The sequence below is a fragment of the Balaenoptera physalus genome (assembly GCF_965194825.1).
Source record: "Balaenoptera physalus genome assembly, chromosome: 6".
In the NCBI taxonomy this organism is placed as follows: Eukaryota; Metazoa; Chordata; class Mammalia; order Artiodactyla; family Balaenopteridae; genus Balaenoptera; species Balaenoptera physalus.
The window spans coordinates 37,523,329-37,547,917 of record NC_138885.1 but is presented as its reverse complement, the minus strand read 5'-3'; the positions used below and the strand labels follow the sequence as shown (position 1 = coordinate 37,547,917).

The following is a 24,589-nucleotide window of genomic DNA, read 5'->3' as shown; positions in this document are numbered from 1 at the left end:
AGGCCCAGAAAGGTTAAGAAGCTAGTCCACAGTTAAATGTCTGGTAAGAAATACTACAGGTAGATCTGTCTTCTACCTTAAAGACTAGAGCACATTTCAAGATACCATATGTGCCTGGTCTATCCTTCTATATAAATAAAAGATGGAAGTGAAAATTACGAGATTCCTTTGGTAGAGATGTGTTGAAAATTATAATGAGAATAACATAACTGCCAACCTATAATGGGCATTTACAATGTGTCAGACATTAAGCTAAGTGCTTCTATTGAATTACCGTGTTTAAACCTCACACCATCCCTATGAAGTCAATAATGTCATTATTCTCTAATATGAGCTGAGAAGAGGACCCCACAGGAGCATGTGTTACTTTGTTCTATCTTCTCATATTCTCTTGTAGATAAAACTGAGGTAAACATTTTTCTTAAACAATAGTCCCACTAATAACTAGGACCTGAAGATGATAGGTTTATTATTTAGCAAATTTTGTCAATGGATATTGAATCCAAGTCTTTCTTTTCATAACATAAATTAATTTCTTATTTGATTGTGCCTTGATAACTAGATTTTAATTTTCCAGGTAATGAAAACTGTTTCAAAGTTTTTACATATTTGAATTTTAGAACTCTGAATGCCATTACAATAAAGTTTCTTAAGAAATCAGTGCCTAAATTGGCTAAATTGCTAGAAATGATTTTACTTGGGGACCCAAAATAAGCAGTTTTCCATCCAGTTTTAGTGAACGAGTTGGAATTATCAGAATTCTTTCTCTGAGTAAACTTGCAACTTGCTATATCTATAGCCTAAAATAGGAAATATCTCTTAGCACTGGTGTAGTACACTCTCAGGTCAGGACCTAGAGTTTCTGACTGGGTAGCCACTTCCTAGAAACAACTCTGTGGTATAGAAGGAAGAGTAAAAATGTTTTTAAACAGATAGCGGTATTTATCATACAAACTAAATGTGTTTCAGCATGTAATTGGTTCATTAAATTACTAACCATCCATATCCATAAAATGGAATAATGTACACCTATCAAAAAGGATGGGGATATCCATGTGTTGAGTGTGCATGCGCCTCCCCCTACACACGTGTATTAGTTTTAAAAGTATACAATCTGTTTTAAACACTAGGCTCAGTCCACAGAATATTTTCTCAAACCACCTAATTGGCCTACAATTTCCATCTTGTAATAGCACATCTAAATTATAAAGAATTTTTATTTTTCTTTTGGAAAGACTAGTAAATCCTTACGAGACATTATTATGCAAATTGAAAGATATGACGTGACATGTTTGTCCTATTTAAAAAAAACTTAAAGAATTGATTCTGTTGGATTTGGGGTAGATGTTTTTTCTTAAATTTTTTACATAAGCGATTGTCTTCTTTAAAAATAGAAACAGTTTTATTTATTTCATTCTTTCTCATTTGTATGCCTTAAACTTTTTTCTTTTTGTTTTGTTTTGTTTTGTTTTTTTGGTTTTTTTTGATCACCTTAGTGCCTTGGCTAGGACCTCTAGTACATTATTGAATATGAGTGGTAAGAGCAGTTATCCTCTTCCTTTTATGACTTGTTCCTGATATTGGGGCAAAATAATACCATCAGGTTAAAGAAATTCCCCTCTGTTACTATACTGCTAAGAGTATTTGTGGGTTTTTTAAAAAAAGTCATGAATAGGTATTGTTTTTTGTTAAATGCTTTAGGAATCTGTTGAAATGATCATATGTTTTTTCTCTCTTAGTCTACTGATATGGTGACCTGCATTAATTGATTTTCAAATGCTAAACCTGCCATGATAAACCTCACTTAGTTGTGATATATTATCCTTTCATATATTCCTACATTTGGATTGTTAGGAATTTTTCATCGATGTTTATAAGGAATATTGTTCTGTAGTTTTATTTTCTTGAATGTGTTTGTATGATTTTGGAATTAGGGTAATTCTGGCCTCATAAAATTAGTTAGAAAATATTTTCTTCCTTTTTCTTTTCTAGACATGTTTGTATAGGATTGGTGCTATTTCTATTCTAAATGTTTGGTAGCATATCTAGTGAAACCATCTGGGTCTAGTGTTTTATTTGTGGGAAGGTTTTTAATTTTAAATTCAATTTCTTTAATAGATATAGGAATTATCCATTTCTTCTTGAGTGAGCTTTGGCAATTTGTGTTTTTCAAGGAACTTGTCTATTTCATCTATGTTGTCAAATTTATTTATTTATTTTTTAAAGATTTATTTATTTATTTATTTGGTGGTGTTGGGTCTTCATTGCTGCATGTGCTTTCTCTAGTTGCGGGAAGTGGGTGCTACTCTTCGTTGTGGTGCATGGACTTCTCATTGCGGTGACTTCTCTTGTTGTGGAGCATGGGCTCTAGGTGTGTGGGCTTCAGTAGTTGCAGCACGAGGGCTCAGTAGTTGTGGCTCACGGACCCTAGAGCACAGCTTCAGTAGTTGTGGCACACTGGCTTAGCTGCTCTATGACATGTGGGATCTTCCCGGACCAGTGCTCAAACCCGTGTCCCCTGCATTGGCAGGCAGATTCTTAACCACTGCACCACCAAGAAAGTCCCTATGTTGTCAAATTTAAAGGCATAGATTTGTTTGAAGTTTTCTCTTTTTAAAACTGTGAGATCTATACTAGTGATATACTCTCTTTCCTTGCTGATACTTGTAATTTGTGTCTTTTTGTGACTTTAAGAAGGTCCTAGGATATAAGGTCAATATATAAAATATCAATCGTATTTCTAAATGCTAAAGATGTACAATTGGAAATGTAAATAATACCACTTATAATAAACCAAAACTATAAAACACTTAGGTTTTAATTGAATAATATATATAAATGCAAGATATATATGCTGGAAACTCATGGGGAAAAATAAGCCTCCTAGAGCCCCAAGTAAATGTACATATATTACATTGTATTTGTGGATCGGGAGACCCAATAGTATTAAGATGTCAATCTTCCCCAATCTATAAATTCAATATAATTCCAAATAAAATCCTAGCATAATTTCATAAAAACTGACAACTGATTCTAAAATTTATATGGAAATGTAAAGGACCTGGAATATCTAAAGCGGTACTGAAAAACAAAAATAAAGTATGAGGATTCATGCTACCAAATTTCAAGTTTACTATGTCAAAACAGTGTGATATTGGAGAAGTGTAAACATGTAAATTAATGAAACATAGGAGTACAGAAATATATCCACAAATAAATAGTCAAATATGTATTTTTTTAAGTGCAAAGATAACTTAATGAAGAAAAGTTAGTCTTCTCAACAAATGGTGCAGGAACAGTTCAACATTTAATGCAAAAAAACCCCATAAAAACCTTGATTCATATATTATACTATATATAAAAACTAACTCAAAATGGACCAAAAACCTAAAACTATAAAATTTCTAGAATAAAACAAAGGAGAGATTGACTTAGGTAAGGATTTGACACTAAAAGCATGATTCAAAAAGAAAATATTGAGAAATTGGACTTATCAAAATTAAGGAATTTTTTCTTTGCAAATTTATTATTTGCAAAACACTAATAAAATGAAGAAAGAAGCTACAGACCAGGAGGATATACTTATAAGTCAAATATCTCATAATGGACTTGTATCTAAAATATATATATATACACACACACACACACATATAAAATAAAAAATGGGCAAAAGATTGAACAAACACTTTACCAAAGATATATGATTGGCAAATAAGAACATGAAAAGATGTTTAATATCATTAGTCATTAGGAAATGCAAATTAAAACCGCAATTAGGTACCATTACATACCTGTTAAGAGTGGTTAAAGAAATTAAAATAAAATAAAAACCTGATAATAAGTTCTGGGCAGAAGGCCAGGTAGCTGGAAGATTCATATATTTATGGTGGGAATGAAAAGCAGTACAGCCACTTTGAAAAGTATTTTGATAGTTTCTTATAAAGTGAAACATCTTTTTACTATATAAGCCATCAATCCCAAATTTACCAAATGAAGTGATAACCTATATTTACACAAAAATTGTATGTGAATGTTATAGCAACTTTATTCTTAATAAACCAAAACTAGAAACAACTCAAATGTCCATCACGTGTGAGATGGATAAACTAAGGTACATTCATACCATGGAATACTATTCAGCAATACAGAAGAGAGAACTACTGATAAAATAACATGGATGAATCTCAAATATGTTTTGCTCAGTAAAGGTGCTACAGACTGGATGATTCCATTTGTATGACATGCTGGAAAAGGCAAAATTATTGAGATGGAAAACAGATCAGTGATGACCAAAATCTGGCAGTGGGGAAATGAGCTGATTGCAGAAGGACATAGAAAAATATTTTAGGATGACAGTCCTGTTCTATATTTTAATAATGGTATTGGTTACAAAACTATATGCAGTTGTCAAAACTTACAGATCTGTACACTAAAAAGAATGAGTTTTACTGTGTGTAAATTATACCATAACAAAAATGGAGCAAAACATTAAGAAAAAATAATTGCCTTAATGTTATATCTTTCTATATGGGAACACACTGAAAATTTGAGGCTAGGACTGTGGTTTTACACTAAGCAAAGAATTCTGAAGAAATCCACCTTAGCAGTCATAAGCAGCAGCCTAATCTCTGTTAAGCCAGCTCACACTGTATTTTACTAGGGTAAGGAGACCAGGGTGAGAGAATGAATGATATGACACAAATTATCACCATTCTAAATATGTCAGGCAGACGTCCTGCTGACAAGAGGGACTGTCTGGTATGATAAGTAGCTGCATCAGCTTATCAATTTCCAAGTACAAAGAGTGAGTGAAATATGTTATTTTTATAAATGTACTACATGGAGAAAGATTTTTTTCTTATTACCGTGATTATCATTGTTGGTTAAAAGGCATTTTTGTATAAGGTAAATTCAAGAAGAAACTTGATTACTAAAATTGAGAATGAAATTTGATCCTATTTTGTAAAATAATGTCTCACATAACTTATATCTGGAAAAGTGCCTATACTTTTTGTATCTCCAAAGAGTTTATAAAAGTTCTAATTTTCTCTCAGGGGGGAACATATAACCTAGAAGCACATGAATATGGCACAGCTGTGTTCTTCCTATCCCACCAAGTCCAATACATGATCAATGTGAATTGTTCGATTTTAGGTCATGAAGGCAGCCAGCATAATGTTATTGATGATCTGATGGCTACATATACAGTATTGGAAACAGTGGTTCTCTGTCTTAGAGAGATTTACGTAAACAAAACTAATGAGGGAAGAAACCTCCTAAAAGCAATAACTTGCAATTGCTGGAATCTGGTTACCAGCTTCTAACCATTCCTTATTGATCTGCTTTTACTCTGAGGCAGGTTAGCAAAATTTATTTGTATGTGTTTCCAAAACCATAAAACTGCATACATTTGTGGAAATGTGTTAAAAAGCAGAACCATCTGTAAAGACTATGCACACTAGCATAAGCATTTGGTGAAAATTACATGACTGGATTGTTGATTGGTCTATGCTTATGTAGCAAATTAGATGTGGATATACATTGTTTCAGTGAGTACTATTCATATTTTATAGAAACCAATTAGCCAGTATAGAAAAATCTTTGTTTCCTATGGTTATTGTTTCTCTGTTTTTTGGGGGACTTTTCATTCAGGTAATGATTTCTGGAGAATTTACCAAAAAAAGTATCAAGTATCTTCTCCAGAGGATGTCAAAAGATACGGAAGTGATTTATGTGCAAAACTAGAACTATTTTATGTAACACCGAAAAATAAAAGAGCAAAAGAAAAAAGTCTTTCTATTGTAAAATGAAACATAGTTCCAAATCACTTGAAGAATATGGAAATTATGACAAGAATGCTTGATGACAGGTATTCTGTTGTACTGAATGGATGATTATGCTTAAATGGTAAAATGATAAAAAAGATAATGATAATTAAAAGAGTTACTATGAGGCAGGCAGTATTTTAAGAACTTTGCATGACTTACCTCTTTTACACCTCACAATACCCTATGAGGTAGTTTCTATTATTTTTCCCATTTTAGAGATAAGCTCTCTATACCTGTTTATTCTTAAGTCATTTGCCCATTACCATGGTATTATGTAACAACCCTGGTACCTTGGGGGTTTAATGCAACAAAAATCCAAATTTTCACTCACATCACAATCCAATTGGGTCATCAGGAGATGCTTCCTGTATGTGCTGTTTTAGGCTCCCTCCGTTTTGGGTCTCCGCCATCCCGGAGTTCTACCAGTTGTCTGCTGGATTCCCTGCATCCAAAGGGTGGATAAGTCAAGAGACAACAGAGGATTATCAGAATCCTTTAGGGGCCAGGTTAGGAAGTGGCACAAACTAATTTTGCATATATTTCATCATCTGGAAGCCACATTCACATAGCCTGAAATTAGCTAAACCAAGGTTGGAGCTTAGGTACTCTGGCTCCAGAGTCCAAAGCTGTGCATACGGCACCACACTCAGAAAAAAAGAAAAAGAGTGGTAAAAAAGATACGAGATTTAGTACGAATTAATTTTCTATCCTTTTAGAATTCCTCTTACTATTTATTAGTAATAAAAATTCAGAAATCTAGTTCTTGAATCTATTTCTAATTTAAAGAATGACTTAGAAGCTTAGATACCTCAAAGCTACCTACTACTTGTAAACTGTTAACTTGTGTTTTATACAGAAACTATACTCAAACTTTGAGAATATTCTCCTATACAGCTTTGAAAAGAACACAAAAATATTTCTTAAAATCACAGAATATAGTGGGTCTGTGTTGGGGAGTCTTCATAAATTGCATTAGATTTAATTTCTGAAATAGTAGCTCCTCTCCTTTAATTAAAAAGATACTCTGGGCTTCCCTGGTGGCGCAGTGGTTGAGAATCTGCCTGCCAATGCAGGGGACACGGGTTCGAGCCCTGGTCTGGGAGGATCCCACATGCCGTGGAGCAACTGGGCCCATGAGCCACAATTACTGAGCCTGCGCGTCTGGAGCCTGTGCTCCGCAACAAGAGAGGCCGCGATGGTGAGAGGCCTGCGCACCGCGATGAGGAGTGGCCCCTGCTCTCTGCAACTAGAGAAAGCCCTCGCACAGAAACGAAGACCCAGCACAGCCAAAAATAAATGAAAAAAAATAAAAAGATACTTTTCTTTTATGATAATGCTGAAGAATACAGATAAGATACCATGTTTCCATATTTGCATTCTGATTTGCATATTTCATCCCCTTAGATACTAGTGATCTTCCTACTTCAGTGTAAGATTCAAACCATTGATAATGTTTCATGAGCCAATGACTATGCTTCATTTAAAGCAGTTTATGAAGATTGATGTGTCAAGCACAAAATTTCTGTTCTACTCAAATAATCTTTCTGACAAAATTAATCTGATGCACTTTTAATTATGTACATAATCATTATAGTGTTGCACGTAATTAAGCATAAATGGTAAGCAGTTCAAATAGATAAGATTACAATAATTAGTATTGCTTTCACAGAGCCAAGCAAAATTTTAAATTTTAGTTTCTCATGTTGTTAGCTCTTCATAGTTCTTTATGATCTGTTAGAAGAAGCCATATTTACCGTTTCATCTGATATCATATACTGTTTAATTGTCTCCATATCACCTCTCTGTACATACACAAATTCTCATGCAGGATAAATTCGGTAAACCAAAAGCTAAGTTGCCCTTGTCTCTTTTGCTATTTTCAACCACCAGACTCCCACCTAATACGCAAAATCATGTGTGAGGTCTGATCTTTCATAACCATTTTTACCCATTTTCTCTTATTTCTCCTCTTTTCTCGCCATCACTACCATGATGTTGGTAACCTTTTAGCATGCCTTGTACTCTTCATACTCCAGGGTTTTCAAGATTGGAGAGAGCAGAAAGATGGAACCAGTAGTCTATGGATTTTCTACTTCGGACTGAGACAGGGCAAAGGAAGAGTTGGGCTATAGGGATTACGTGGAAAACAATGCATTTAAAGCAGTGAATTAATATGCCTGTCCTAAGGTACAGACTAAATAAATTAGGTAATACCCCTACCTTCATGCTCTTTATCCTGTAAGATATTGGTCTTTTCTATGAGAAACTGTTCCTCTTTCTGTCCGAACCCCTTACTGCATTTATCTCTGTCCCCTCTGCGCCACTGAAACTGTTTTTAAAGGTCTTAATTGATCCTATTAGGAAACCCAGTGCGGTCTTTAGGCTTCTTCCAAGTATATTTCTCAGTTTTTAATATTTATTGCCCTGCTTACTTCCATGGACTGTTTTTCTTCCTTAGGTTTTGTGAAGCTTTCTATGTTCCTCATCTATATATTTAGTTATTTCTCAGTTTTCTTTTTTTTTTTTAACATCTTTATTGGAGTATAATTGCTCTGAAATGGTGTGTTAGTTTCTGCTTTATAACAAAGTGAATCAGCCATACGTATACATATGTCCCCATATCTCCTCCCTCTTGCGTCTCCCTCCCACCATCCCTATCCCACCCCTCTAGGTGGTCACAAAGCATCCAGCTGATCTCCCTGTGCTATGCGGCTGCTTCCCACTAGCTATCGATTTTACGTTTGGTAGTGTATATATGTCCATGCCACTCTCTCACTTTGTCACAGCTTCCCCTTCCCCGTGTCCTCAGGTCCATTCTGTACATCTGTGTCTTTATTCCTGTCCTGCCCCTAGGTTCCTCAGAACCTTTTTTTTTTTTTTTAGATTCCATATATATGTGTTAGCATACAGTATTTGTTTTTCTCTTTCTGACTTACTTCACTCTGTATGACAGACTCTAGGTCCATCCACCTCACGACAAATAACTCAGTTTCGTTTCTTTTTATGGCTGAGTAATATTCCATTGTATATATGTGCCACATCTTCATCCATTCATCTGTTGATGGACACTTAGGTTGCTTCCATGTCCTGGCTATTGTAAATACTGCTGCAACGAACATTGTGGTACATGGCTCTTTTTGTCAGTTTTCTTTATTAACACCTTTTCTTCTGCTTGCCTTTCACATGTAAAAGTTCTCTAGGTTTGATTTATATCATAAATATTCTTTTTTAAGGGATGATTATTTTCTCTTTGGACTTCAATTACCAATTATGTGTTTTTGACTTCCAAATCTCCACCTCTAGTCCAGACTTTTCTTCTTAGATAGACTAAAATTCGCAACTCCCTCCTAGCCATTTTCTTGTCAACATTTTAAACTAAACCATCAAAAGCAAACTTAGTATTTCCCTCCAAACCTCCAGTCCTTCTGTTATTCTTGATTCATTTTATTGGTACTGTTAACTCAGTGTTACTATACTTTCACCAAGTTTTTGGCCATCCGCTCATCTAAATATTCATAGTCCTAATTTCTAGCATTTTAGATAGCTTTTCTTTCTTTACTGTCTTTTACTCATCTTTCTCCTTGTTATTAGGCACTTTCAAACAATACAAGTCAGAGTATATCACTTCTGTCCTCCTTAACTAGCAATGATTCCCATTATTGAAACAGAAAATTCTACTTAATCTAAGAATTAATCTACCTCTGTCTGGCCCCAAATAATAATTCCAGTCCCATTTCCCACCACATCAAACACTGTGTTTTAGCCACACAGGGTTATTTACCATTGTCTTTATCTCTTACATGCTGTCATTTTTAAAAAATTTATTTTCTCATATTGTCTACTTTATCTGGAATGCATGCTTATAAATTTTGTCTACTGAGCTCATCTTTTAAATTTTAGTTTAAATTTAACTTCTTTAACAACATTTTTTCCAGATACCTACCTCTATTTCCAGTCTCTGGATGAATTCTTCTCTTTCCAGCTAATGTCACATGTATTTTTATTTAGTATATGTGTTGTTCTGCTATGAATTATAGCTGTTGTTTACATTGTTGCGCTTCTCATCTAACCCCACTCGCTTCCACACTCATGTTGTAATTCATTAATTTGTCTAAAGCAATTTTGCATCTGTGGAAGCCCAGCAGAGTCCTTCGCATTGACTAGGTGCTCAATCAGTGTTGAACTAAAAGAAACATATAGAGTAAAGGCAATTTTGGACTGATTCCACCATAATCAAACAAGATTTGACAACTCAATTACCTAACTTAAAGATGTAAATGAACTATCTTTAGGACCTAGTTTAATTTAATGGACTAGAAATGACACCTGAGAGTGTTAATCTTCATCCTAGAATTAAGCTATTTTACTGATTTATTAGTTCATTCATCCTATAAAAATTATAAAAGCACTTCTTGTATCTATAGCACACTACTAAGCTTAGAATGACAAGCAAATAAAAAAAAATACACCATGGCTTCAACCATCACCAGATTGTACAGTGGGAATTAGAGGCATTTTTGAGAACATCGGCTTTGTTTGTAGTCAGCCTGACCTTGATTTGAAGTTTTGAATACCATCTCCATCGTATATTTACCATATAATCTTAAATTAGTTATCAACCGTAAGTTTCCTCATCTGAAAACTATAAATTACAATAATATCTACATTTTTGACTGGTATGGGGTTTCAAAGAAATTGCACATTTTAAAAACTTGATATATATGCATGTATATACATATATTTTTTATATATATATATATATTTATGTTTATAATTTATAGCTGTAGATACTGGTGGGGGAAACCAAAATGTAAATAAGCACCATATGAAACAAAAATGTTATAATTTCTAAAGATCCATTTATTCTATATTTTTATTAATAATGTATTTTTACAGACCAAATGACTGGTCTTTGCACATTATATAAATGTTAATATTTATATCGGCATATAATTGGCATTGACCCCAATTCCAAACCTACAAATCAGCTGTGTTGATTTGTATATTGGCTTAATTTATATCAAGGAAGCAGAAATTGTTCCAGGTATCTCAAAGAGAAATAAATTTAATATAAAGTGTTAATTGTAATCAGAACAGTGGAAATTAGAAGTCAAAGAAGGCACACCTAGCTTTCAGCTTATGGAGCTGCAGTTATGTTCCAGTTAGAGGGGAAGCTATGATAACTGATGAGTTTACTAGTAGCATATTGATAGGCAAGAGAAAAGGACCAGGTTTTTATCCTGGGGTGCTTCAGCCTTAAGAGGTTGACAAGAAAATGTGGAACTATACAAAGGAGGCTGTGAAATAGGAGGAAAACCAGAAGTCCTGAGCCCTGGAAGCAAAGTGATGAATGTACATCAGGGAAAACTAGTTAACAGTGTCAAGTGCTGCTGATAGGTCAAGTAAGATGAGGACTGAGAAAAGGCCATCACACTCATCAACATCAAGGTCATTGGAAACCTGTATCTGAGCAGTTTCTGGAGCAATGGAGATAAAAGCTTGATGGAGTGGGCTTAAGATAGAAACAGAGAGGAAGAAAGAGACAGTGAGTATGGATTATTTTGTAAATGTTGTTATAAAGAGGAACAGAGATACTGGGCAACAGTGACTCATACAGGACGTGAGATCAAGGTTTTTTGTTTTTAATGTGGGGAAAAGTAGTACAAGGGTCAGAAAACATTCTGTAAAGGGCTATAGTAGATATTTTAGGTTTGGGGGGCCAACTAGTCAACTAAGGCAACTAGTTGGGTTGTGTCTGTAGTGTAAAAACAGCCATAGGCAATATGTAAACAAATGACCGTTGACTGTGTTCCCGTGAAACTTAATTGACAAAAAGGGATGGAGGCTTTAGTTTGATCTAATATAAATTTTTAAAGATGATTATGAGAGGAAGTAGAGAAAAACTGAAGTGATATCCTTGAGTAGGTGAAAGGGGATGGGATTTGTACATGGGAGTTGGGGTTGGAGCTTTAATTTTGAGTTAAACCAAGTTTGAAAAGCAAGAAAAACAAGAATAGGCAGAGGTGGGTAAAATGTGAAGCACAAATCTGTGGAAAATTTCTTTCAATAGCTTCAATTTTCTCAGGGAAGTAGGAAGCAAGATCATCATATGTGGGTGACCATTATGAAGGAGATTTAAAGTTTTAAGAAGAGAAGATACATAAAATATTGATAGTTTCATGAAAGAGTTGAAAAGCAATTGGGCTAAGAAAATACTAGAGATAGTTAATTTTTTAGTAAAATACCAAATTTTCAGTTTGGAGTATTCTAGCTGTCCTTTTCCACACTGGACTTTCATATATTTTTATTAAAATTTAAAATATTTCTGAAGCACCAGCTAAACTTGTGGCAAATATCAATTTATTTTGAATCATTTAACCTTGATCTTTAAAACCCTTATTTTTCTCCCCAGGGGAAAAAAAGAAATTGTCACGACCCATTAATATCTCTGTTTTCAGACACCACAGTCAGTCATACATCCTATCCGTAATTTTTCTTGTTTAGCAGATCTTATTCCTGTTAGAAATTATTTGTGAAATGAATATGCCTGTCGCTTCATCTGTGTTTCATGCATTTATCATACTGAATCCTAATTTGCTCTAAGGTTTTGCTAACTTTGGCTTCACTGATGTATTTGTTCTGAAAGGGTTTAGATATTATGAAATATATTATGTCCAGTAGTTGTCTCATATTTTGCCACCTGCTTCAAAGGTTATACATGGATTAGTAAGTCAAAACAAGCCCTCAAAAGATAGAATATCAATGGATGTGTCAGATAAGAAAGGCATAAATGGTGAAATCAACCACTGAGTTGACATTTTTCCTCTTGAAATAATTTACCAGAATTTGAAAGGATTTGTGCCTTTGAATGTATGTAATAAGGGAAAAAGTGAAAGAATGAACAGATTGATCTGAAATTTTTATTAACAATACTTCAAGCAAATGCAAGCCAACATATTTTAGAGGGAAGAGATATTGTTTTGTTCTGTCAACCAATCATAGAAACTTTCTAGGAAACCAATCAAAGCTGTATTATTATGGTTATGCACTGAGTAAATATTAACGTTTAAAGTTAAATAGTATACGTGTGTGCACAGTTATATAGACATAATATCTTTGCTTTTCCTCTACAGAACTGTTGCCCAATTGCCAGCAGTTGAATTGTCAGTATAAATGTGCCATGGTCAGAAATAGTACAATGTGTTTCTGTGAGGATGGATTTGAAATAAAAGAAGATGGAAGAAGCTGTAAAGGTAATTATGACACGTAATTCTACTCAATTTTATTTTAACAGAGGCTTAATTAACAGAAATTTAATAAAATATCTTCAAGCACCTACCATGTGTTCCACACAATGTTTATGTTCACTTTATTCTTGGTCTCTTGAGAGTTAAAAGTTGGCTCTCCCCCAAAAACCACATATATAAACATTAGATAAGCATTTATACAAATCAATTTTCTTTCCTTTTTTGGTTGAAGTGTAGTTGATTAATAATGCTGTGCCAATCTCTGCTGTACAGCAAAGTGACTCAGTTATACACATACAGACATTGATTTATATATTCTTTTCCATTATGGTTTATCACAGGAGATTGGATATAGTTCCCTGTGCTGTACAGTAGGACCTTGTTGTTTATCCATTCTAAATGTAATAGTTTGCATCTACCAACCCCAAACTCCCAGTCCATCCCTCTCTCTCCCTTCCTCCCCCTTGGCAACCACAAGTCTGTTCTCTATGTCTGTGAGTCTTTCTGTTTTGTAGATAAGTTCATTTGTGCCATATTTTAGATTCCACATATAAGTGATATCATATGGTTACAAATCAATTTTCAATTCATATTGCAGTAATGACAGACATGGGACATGTCAACAATGAGATGTGTTTTGGTCAGTGACTAAAACTTTGGATTTAATTATTTTAACCTCCTAAATATTTTATGTCTGTTATATAGCTGCAGTGTAGTAGACATTTATTATCTACTAAATTAAGTTAATAATAGTCATGTAATGTTCTTTACAACTTTTGCATTGGTAATTCTGGTGATTGATATTTGACCAATGCAATAATGATGAATATAAAATATTTATTTTTTAATGTCTTAATTTTTGTTTTTGTGAACGTTCTACACCAAATGTTTACTTTCCAAAATGACTCTACTCTGCCATACTGAACTATTTTAGGTTACTTCTTCATTATGTTGAATCCAAATATATATACATATACATAATATCATATGTTTATGTGTGTGTATATATATATATATGATATAGCCACAATAGAAACAATACATTATTTTATATGGTATTTAGAATCTCTATATAGAACACATTGAATATAGAATCTGTGTATAAAATTGAGGAATATCTGTGTTACCAGCACCACTAATAAACAGAATATTTTCCAAAGAAATTGGTACTTTGCTGATTACTTTAACCCTTTGCTTTAATATTATAACATTTACCTTAAAAATAGAATCTTAAAGTTGAAAAAAATCCTCAGAGAATATTTTTTAAAATCCTCATGACAAAAGTGAGAAAAGTGAAACCCTGAAAAATTAAGTGACTTAGTTAAGTCTGCACATCTTTTTAGTAAAAGACTTGAGACTAAAACACAGATCTCCAGAGCCCACTTATTCTTATCCTAGAGAGGCTCATTTGTTTATAATGTACATCGGGCTTGAATTTTCAGTTTGTTGTTTTTTCATTTTCTGCACAATACAAATATTATAAAAACATGTATTATTAAATGTTTATCAGACCCAAAGGCTGCATAATCTGACTATAGGGGGACCAAACTGGTATATTTTATTTGACTGACATTATTCTTAAACCAACATTTGAAAATCAGAAGGTTGCACACAGAAGTTCAGACTTTATGAAAAAACTCAGATTTGTCAACACTAGACCCCTTACAATCACAAAGTCTGCCAGATATAAGTAGTACCTCTGGACATACACGCAATTTCAAGTTCAAAACAACACCTGCCATTCACACAAGGTAGGCCAATATACTTACCTGTATCCTTCTCACTATTTTGCTATACCTCATTCCTACAGGTGTCAGGATTTTCAGCTCCTTTTACATGAATCTCTTTCTCCTGAATCTCTCTTTTAAATCCGTAAAAATCATCATAATCACTTTCTTCTGTTGAACATTAGTAAGGAAATACACAGCAATTTTTATGGAAGTTCACCAATAGAAGAGGAGATTTTTTTACTTTCTCTGCACTCCTGGATGACCAGGTCTGAGCATCATTTACGCTTTCCTGAAGGAATTTCCAGGATATTCCCTGTCCTTAAAGGAAGAAAGAAGATAGCGCTACAAGTGATGACATGCCTGTTTCTTTGCAGCCAATTTTGTGGAGTTACATCAATGTCAGAACAGTGCATTCTGACTAAGGAGAAAGAACAAAAGAAATCATTATTCATACTGCTTTCCTGTATAGCATAATCACATATCCGAAAAACTAAAATAGGAACCAATAATAGTAAAGTTGAAAAAATCGGTGAAAATATTATAGATAAGAATCATCATTTCTGCCACTAGGGGCTGGACTTTATCAAATTCAAGATTTAATTTCACATTATCACTGTGGACTTCACTCCAAATACTATTCTTCCTATCCCCAAAGCTACTTACTTCAAACAAGCTGTCTTTAAATGCAGGCTATTACATGAAGCTAAAAAAAATCTGAGAGAAATGCAAATAAATGTCATACAAATGAATAGTTTCCCAATTTAAATGGTTCCTTGGCTACTCAGCCATCTTTTGCTTTTCCTTAGTCAACTCCTTTCTTAGCTTGGGGGGTCAGAGGATGGGGTTGAGAGTTCCCACCCTCTAAGTTACCTGTTTGATCTTTTTGGAGACCAGTCCCATTCTGAGAATATCTAGTAGCCCCACCCTGAGTCACCTCATTAGCATAGACTTAGTGTATTTCACAGGGCTCGTTAGAAATAACAAAAGATACTCCTATAGCTCAGAAAATTACAAGGTAACCGAACTCTGTGTCAGAAACAGAGGACAAAGACCAAATATATATTCTTATTATACCCAAGCAGTTTAATCCGCTTAACATTCTTCAAAGAGGCTCATGGACTCCTCTTTCTTGCCTGCCTTTTTCATATTGGTATCCTAAAGTAGTTTTCTATAGCTAAGCTTTCCCGACTTTCCCTTTCTCTCTGTGGGATCTAACCCTCTCCTATTTTTTTAATCTATTATCCATATGCTATTGACTCTCAAATACTCCAAGACCGATCTCAACTTATATTATTGGTTCCATATTTCCAACTACTTATTAAATGTTTACTCAAGGATGCTCTACAGACACCTCAAAATTTAACAAATCCAAATCAAACTCATTTTTTCCTCCCATGATACCTCCACTGTAATCTACACTTCTTATAAGATTAGACCACCATTCTCTTCTATCATATCCAGTCAAACTTCACATGTTATCTATTCTATTTCTTAAACATTTGAGTCCATTCCCTCTTCTCCATTCCCACTGCTACTGTCATTGTTCAAAATATTATGACTTCAAAATACAATTTCTTGTGTGAAATCAGCACATAGCTAATTTTCCAGGTTCTCTTCTCTATATTCACCAATCCGTTTTTTATGACTTTGTTTAGTTTTCAAATACAAAGTTGATCATAAAGCTCATCTAATTAATGCTTTCCCAGTGCCTATGTATAATATACAGCACTTTAGTTTACCATACAAATAACTTCATTATCCCATCCCAAAACGATTTTCCCAATATCATCTCTTACCATTTCCTCTTATACACCCTTACTCCACCTGACTCCTTATACTTCTTTGAAATCCCTACTGTGTCATCCCAATGGCTTTTCACATGCTGTTTTGTTTAACTGGAACACCTCTTTCCATCTGATCCCTTTTTATTTAGTCTGAGGAAATCTAAATCATCCTTTAAACTCAGCTCAGTATGCAGCCTTCACATTTTCCCTTCAATTCCAAGCAGGTTCATTTATTTCTCTGTGTTTCTATTATAACTAGAGTATGACTCTATTATAAGGAAATGCATAGAAATGAAATTCTATATCACTAGACTTGTTTCACCTAGAGGTTGAAATCATGTTTTATAAATTTTGGTTTCTTCAGGGATTAGTATAGTGCTAGGTACACAGGACAGACTGAATACACATTTGTCTAAATTATTACCTGGCAGAGTTTTTTTTTTTTAATTTGCCCAATTGGTTAAGAATCATTAAGTGCCTGCTGCTTACAGAAATTTGAACAAGATGCTGGAGGAAAAAAGTTTCACGAGTGGAAGTAGGGAAGAAATAGGAGGAGGGCCATAGATATTAAAATAAAAATTAATTATGATAAAATTTCTGTTTGCAAAAAGTACTTAATAGTTTCCTCCTTTTGATTTAGTGAGAGTGGTTTACACTGCTTAGCTCAGAACTTTTATTTAATCTGTTCATTGAAAATCGTGTTGCCAGACTAATTCTTTGTCAAAATCCTGAAAAAGCCAGTGTCATAAACACTAGAACTCTTCAGCAAATACTCATTGGAGTGCATTTTATACCTTTGCACAAATATCCAAGGACTTTTAGCCTACGCATCAAAAATGCAAATAAATTATCTTTTAAAGTAAAAGATTTGGTGTTAAGCTTGATCTTGTATCTCTGTAACTTAAAACAACACTGAATTTTATGTTCAGTTAGTGTGGTTTTGAAAAGATGTATTGGAGTTGGCTCTTTCTCGCTTTTTTTTTTTTTTTTTTTTTAATAGCCTATTTCCAAAGTTTGGAAAAAATGTTTTCTTCAGGGAGAAAAAAAATGCCCAACAATAAATCTGCTTAGAAATGATGTTAATTTGCCTTTTAGATCAAGATGAATGTGCTGTTTATGGTACATGCAGCCAGACCTGCATAAATACGTACGGATCCTATGCTTGTAGTTGCGTGGAGGGCTACATAATGCAGCCAGACAGCAGATCCTGCAAAGCCAAAAATGGTAAGTTATCTAATTTTTGGTCCTTCCAGAATTTATTTCCTATTTGCAGTTCTTTTCATTAGAAATGTATATAGTAGAGCAATATGGACTTTGAAGAAATAGATTTTTTCTTCATTTTAAGGAAATGATCCATACTTAGAAAGCCAGAGAAGCTCTTTTAGTTGTCACTGATCACTACAAAACTCCTTCCATTACAGGAAGTTTCTAATGAACAAAAACCTGTTCAAAAGAAATGGATTAATTGATTTGAATTACCCGTCTCTCTCCTGGACTGTATAATAGATTCCTCACTGGTTTCTGTGAGCCTCTGCTTTCCCTCTAAAATTCATATTTCACATAATAGTTCAAGTTATGTGCTAGAATATAAACCAGACCATGTCGTTATTTTGCTTAAAATCTCCCAATAGTTTTCCCTCATGTTGAGAATAAAACCCAAACTTCTCACAGGGCCTCTAAGGGCTAATGGACTAGTACCATTCACCTTTCCATCTCATCTCCTACTTCTCCTTTTATCACACCCCAGCCATACTGGTTTCCTTGTCCTTCAGCCACTTTGCTCTTGAGGTCTTTTCACTTGCGTTTGATCTGCCTGCAATGCTTTTCCCTGTGATAGTCACATTCTTATCATTCAAGTCTTGGCTAGAATGTCAACATTCAGAATGACCTTCCCTGACCATTCTATTTAAGGGTGTGTACTCTGTCCATCACAATCTTATTTCCCAACTATACTTATTATTCATACCTATTCTATCACTACATGATTTTTTAGTTTTCTTTATAGCACTACCATTTGAAATGAACATATTTATGTATTTGTTTATCATCAGATTTACCCAGAATAATATAAGCATTATGAAAGTACAGAACTTGTCAGTTTTGTTTGCTGTTATGTACTCAGTTCTGACCATTGCCTGGATCATATAGGTACTCAGTGAATATTTGTGGAAGGAAGGGAGAGATTGAGGGAAGGAAGGAGGGAGGGAGGAATGAAGGAAGGAAGGAAAAAGAAGGAATTAATTTTTCTTTCTAATTAAGATTACTACAATGAGTGTTCCACTGTTAAGTATTTGAATTTCATGTTTCAAAACTGCCTTCCCTTTACCTCTTATCTGCAAATAAAGCCTACTGTTTCTACATAGTGTTCAGTCTTAGTACACCCTCAGTAAATATTGCTGATTTGCTAATGAAATAGCCTTGAGGTGCTGGTAATGATAGGATAACACTAATTTTTTGTTGTTTGTATATGTGTGTGTGTGTGTGTGTGTGTGTGAACTGAATTAGTTTGGGAATAATATAGGAAGATATTATACATGGTATTCCATCTGGCATCTTCTCACTTCCTCCAAATCTGGTTTCATTTCCTGCATTTTCAAATTATGAAGTTTTGATAAATTAATGAATGTCCCCTACTCCCTTTTATTAGCAATTGGAAAATTAGGCATGGGAGGGGATTCTCTTTCCTGAAACCAAATTGAGCAAAGCATTGGATTTGCTCTGCAAGCTGCTGGTGTTTCCCTTTACATCGTAACCTCATGTTATAATTTCAACTATTTCTCTGAGATAGTATGTTTAATTATTTACAAAACATATTTGTATAGAAAATTACCAAGAAAGGAGCTCTTTTACTTCTTTGTTTATTGTTTTCAATTGCTGACTTGGTTTATGAAGCCCTATTTATTTTTCAGGGGCAATCCTCTAGAAAAATTAGGTCAAGTTATGTGTTCCTCTTTTTTTCCACCACTGAGAGTTCTGATTTAATATATCAACGGGCTAAAGAAGTGGAAGGCTTTTTCTTTGCAATTTCTTCTATTGATCCCACAATATTGCTGTGAATACACAGGGAGGGTGTAATGTAATAAACCCTATACAAAGAAGCACTTCCTCTCTTTCTACACAGAAGGGTCTCTGACAGAAAGAGAATGTAGTCAAAGAGGGATGGTACATGATATAGTGCTGCATCTTTGAATGTAGTCAAAGAGGGATGGTACATGATTTGATGACTCTAGCATTGATCATGGAATACATATGTAAATGCCTTCACCTCTAGTGGTTGGCTTGATGACAATATTGGCGTACATAGTTAGAACAATACACAGTTTTCATGGGAACGTTCCTGTGGTTTGTAGTTTTAGGAAAATGAGTAATATAGTAAATGAGTACAAGTCTATAACATATACTGACTAGTTCTAAAGGTCACATAGATATTTGAACAATGCATCTGTATAATTCAAAAGAAAAGCGATCAGTTTTGCTTTAGTTTTCTCATATTTGTAACAAATGTAGAGGAGGATTTTTTTGCTTCCATTAGATTAAATGTATTAAAATTCCATTTAATACATCGCTTTAAATTTTTCTGTGGCAATTTTATTTACTATGGTATTGCTGTGACTGAAGGGTGCTAGGAAGAAGTTATAAAGTAAACCCCATTTGTCTTCGGGCTTTGACTTTCCTCTTTTCCATTACCTGGCTGCTTAGATTAGCACCTCTGTTTTTCTTCCTTTAAAATTTTACCCTACTGGATTCTGGAACCTGACTTTCCCTCCAAGTAAAGCCAGAGTTCAAGGGATTCCAGAAGCTGGGATTGTGTGAAATTAGGGAAAGGTTAGAATGGGCTGACCCCAAACAGTAGATGTTTGTAAAATATCCCTAGACTTTAGACAGAAAATGCAACATAAATATATCAGACCCAGAGGATACAGTGGACAGCTGGAACAGCACACAAGAGGAAAGTTCTGCAAAGGCCTTACTAGATAATAGATGGGAAAATAAAAGTTCCTAGGAAAGGTAGCCTTTTATGTGAAGGCAGAGGGTGGCAGAGTCAGTTGGCTGGGAAGCTGCTTATAAGGTGATGAATTAGTTCAGCACAAAATAATATCATGGTCACTCTCCAACTAGTCACCCCAAAGCTTGCCTGTGGGATCTTATTTTAAATGTGACAATTGATAGTAAATAGGAAAATGAATTTAAGTTAATTGATTATCCCTCTTTTGTAGTATAATGACCAAATCGAAGTAAAATTCATAAGCCCTAAGAGCACCTTTAAGAAATACCTCTAGTAGGGGGAGGGGATTTTAGGCCCTGTGGCAGTTGGGAGAAGAGATTAATGTTAGGCAGGAGGCCTTTTCATTCTTGATAATTCATGTAGTACAGACAAATTCTTTTCTTTTCTACACTTAGTACGATTCCCCTGACTACTGAAATATAGAATCAAGTGTTTCAAAGTTGGGAAAATTTCAAAGGTAATCTAGTCCTATCCATGTGACATCAAAATAGGTGATTTCCAAATGGAAGGAAATCTACAGAACTCTCAGTATATGTAAAAAAAAAAAAATAACTTTATGCATACTTGATATTACTATGTAGTAGGAAGCATGCTAGAATGTGAATGTCATGATGGATTGTTCATAACTTTGGAATGGGACACATGTTAAAAACTAGTCATTTTTGAATTAAATGTTAGGACATGTCATTTGAAAAAAGATGTTTTAAAGTAACTGTCAAGCATCTATAGGTATCCAGTAAAGCATCCTGTATATTTTTACATTTTTCGAAATTAGAGTTCTAATAATGACATCAAATCTGAAAATGAAAAGATTTTTTGTTTGTTTTTTAATTTAGCTTACTTTCTTTTAACTGATTTAGACTGATTTTGTTATAGAAGTATGTGTTAAATGTGGGCACCCAGGGTTGACTGTGGGCTCATGCAGAACCTGTGAGAGTGAAAATAATAGCTAAGCGTGTTTAATTTATGAACTGTTGGCAACTTTGAATGAACTGATAAATTCAGGCTCCTTGGACTATACTTTTCCGTTTCCTAACCACTTGCTGAAGGCAGGCATTTACCCCAACATTCAGTTCTATGGAACCTATAGGCCTCTATTGATTGCATCAAAACAGTAGCAAAATAAAGAGCACTAGATAATTCTATGCTCATCATTGTTGAGTCACCACATTAAATGGTACCATGTGAGAGAGAGTACACCTTTTTGCCATAGAGCAACCAGAGTAGTGAGAAAAGAGAGTCCATTAAATAACTTTGAGATTCTATTACAGCTTATGCTTTGCTGTTCACTGATTTGGGCGAGGGTAAGGGGAGACTTTTTAGGCGATGGGACTCTTAGTTGTAAGAAATACAAATTATAATCCCTGTGTAATCCATAGAAGCACACCTCCAAACAGTGTTAGAGAGTGTTTTCATAATACTCACTTTCTTTGCCACAATTTAAAGAAAGAAGGAAGGAAGGAAGGAAGGAAAGAAAGAAAAAGAAAGAAAGAAAGAAAGAAAAAGAGAGAGAGAGAAATAAAACAAAATATAACTACCTATGGCTCCTACTTCTAATCTCTATTATCATCTACTAATAAATAGTTTAAAATTTCCTTTTGGAAGGTTGGAGGAATCATCCATGGTTTTCTGTCAAGGCTGGCTCTGCTCATGGGGAGAATAGAATAGGCTGGTACTTGTATAAAAAGGGACCAGCCTGGGAATTAAAAAAAACAAAAACAAAAACAAAAAAAAGGGAAAGGAAAGGGAAGAGCCCCTGCCCAGAGTATCATACTCATCAGCCACTTGTGATGCTTGGAATTCAGTTATTAAAGTATAATTGCCTTTTTTTTTTTCTTTTTAAAAGAAACACTCCATATTAAAATTTAAGTGTTCATAGGAAGAGTAACATATTAAGTCTTAGTGACCTTGATTACTTAAGAAACTATGGATCAGATCTGTTTCAGTCTACCATCTGGCTAAGAATGGCTTCCCACAGAATGATATGTGATCACATCTTGACAACGTGAAGATTCACTATTTAGAGTTTTTACTAATTTTAGATAGTCCAAAGGTCTAGTTCCTGCACAGTTTGTCATTTCATTGAGGCATAACTGTGAATGACACTTGATGACATGATGGTGTATGAGGAGCTCTGAGCTAGGAGCAAGCCTAGTAGACCAGCACCAGCATAGAAATCCAGATTTGTCGTTTTTTACTCAGTCACATATGCATGGAGGAAATGATGTACACTATGGTAAGTGGTAAGTGACAGAGAAGTAGCTCAGTGCCTGGAACAGAGTATGTGCTGGGTAAATGCTTGGTGGATGCTTTAAGCAATTTCCTAAACATTCAGGAAGCAGAATAAGGGTATTGGGATATTGAGGGTCAAAAAAAGGAAAGTCAAAAGGCTGGAAGAGATTCAAAGGGTAATGGTTGTTTTTTGGGTTTTTTTGTTTGTTTTGTCTTTGCCAGTTTCATCATGTTATTTAGGGTTCAAGCTGCCTATGCTGTAGTAGAGGCATCAAAATTGGCTGGGGAGCTCTGCATAATCTCCATAAATGTGCCCCCTCAACCAGTCCCTCCTCAGACAAACATGCAGTCTGAGTACGTGTTTGCTGTGCAAATATAGCTGGAGAATAAGCGACACCACCTGCATTCAGGCAGTATATCCTAAGCCTCTATTCTGTACAAATACTAGAGCTTCACAACTCCCTTTGATAACGTGGCCTGGCCATTGAAAGTATTTTTCTATTTTTTAGAGTACTCCTACCCTATATCTTCTCTGGCCCTTTACTCAGTTGGAATTCACATTCCATGACAGGGCAAGGCAAGGATTTCTGATGGAATTTCCATTACCCAAATTAAGTGTCACACTTTCTTTTTCTACCCACACGACTGTTAATGAGTTTGCCAGTATTGAGGTATAAAACTCCTCATGAATATTCTATGTCTGCTTTTGCTGGCTTTTTAAATTTTTTTTTTTAAGTTTTTGATTTTTTGTTTCCTGGAGGACATCAGTTTCACAGTCTAACACCTTTCTTGATATCTTAAATCTTGTTTCCAGCAACAAATTTGCAAGATTGATAACAGTCTTACCTGTCATGTGTTTTATGTGTCATGACACCTTTGATTTACCCATAGTCTAAAAAAATATTAGACACAGAAAAAATGCATGTCTTCCATTTTCTTTACCACTTAACATCTTAGCTGCAATCTAGCTGCTGATATCTTTGTTTGGATATTAAGAATTACATGGCGACATTTATGGGCTCTAGATTTGACAATCAGTAAACTTTGTTTTCACAAATGACACAATATATAAGTACAAATTTCTATTATTGTATTTTTTTTATAGAATAGCTATTGATTGAACTAATATTTAAATCCTCAATATAAAATATGTAATAGATCATGTCATGTTCTACAATTAACTCCCTTTCCTTGTCTTAAAATTGGACAAATATAATGAAAAACAAAAAGAAATGAGGCACATTTAAATTCATAGAAATTACAAGTGGTTTAATTTTAAGATTACACATGGATATATAATTTTTCTATTGTTTTGTTTGAGAAAAGTGTAAGTATAGTGCTATCGAAATCCTCAGAAAACCTAAGCTTAAAACCTGACAGAAAAAAAAAAATTTTTTTTTCTAATAAGGGAGAAATTTTTTTTTCAGAGAGTTTTCAAGGCATCCCCTGTATCAGTTGCAGTCAACAATGTAATAACAGCAGTTAGAGAATGTCTCTTGAGCACTCTTCCCCCAGAGTTCATATTTGCCCTTGACTTTGATGACAAATATTCTGCATATTCTCCCTATTCAAGCTGCTTAACGTCATTTTAGTCCTGAGAAGAGAAAATCCATTGTATTGAATGCATTTTTAAATGTGTGTGAGTATTTCTTCTTCACACTAGGATTCACACAGCCTCCATCTTTGCTTTCCATGAAAGATAATACTTGCCAAGTTATTAGACAAATTATATCTTAACAGACTTTAGAAGTTTAGAACAACA

General features: G+C 34.4%; 1 protein-coding gene across 1 annotated transcript in view; it reads left to right on the top strand.

The window, feature by feature from the left end:
- Positions 1-24,589, top strand: part of LRP1B (LDL receptor related protein 1B) — a 1,885,740-nt gene that overhangs the window by 855,018 nt on the left and 1,006,133 nt on the right. The window contains exons 5-6 of the mRNA XM_082465229.1: positions 12,962-13,081; positions 17,685-17,813. Coding sequence (XP_082321355.1) covers positions 12,962-13,081; positions 17,685-17,813 — 249 coding nt within the window. The remainder of the gene's footprint in view (positions 1-12,961; positions 13,082-17,684; positions 17,814-24,589) is intronic.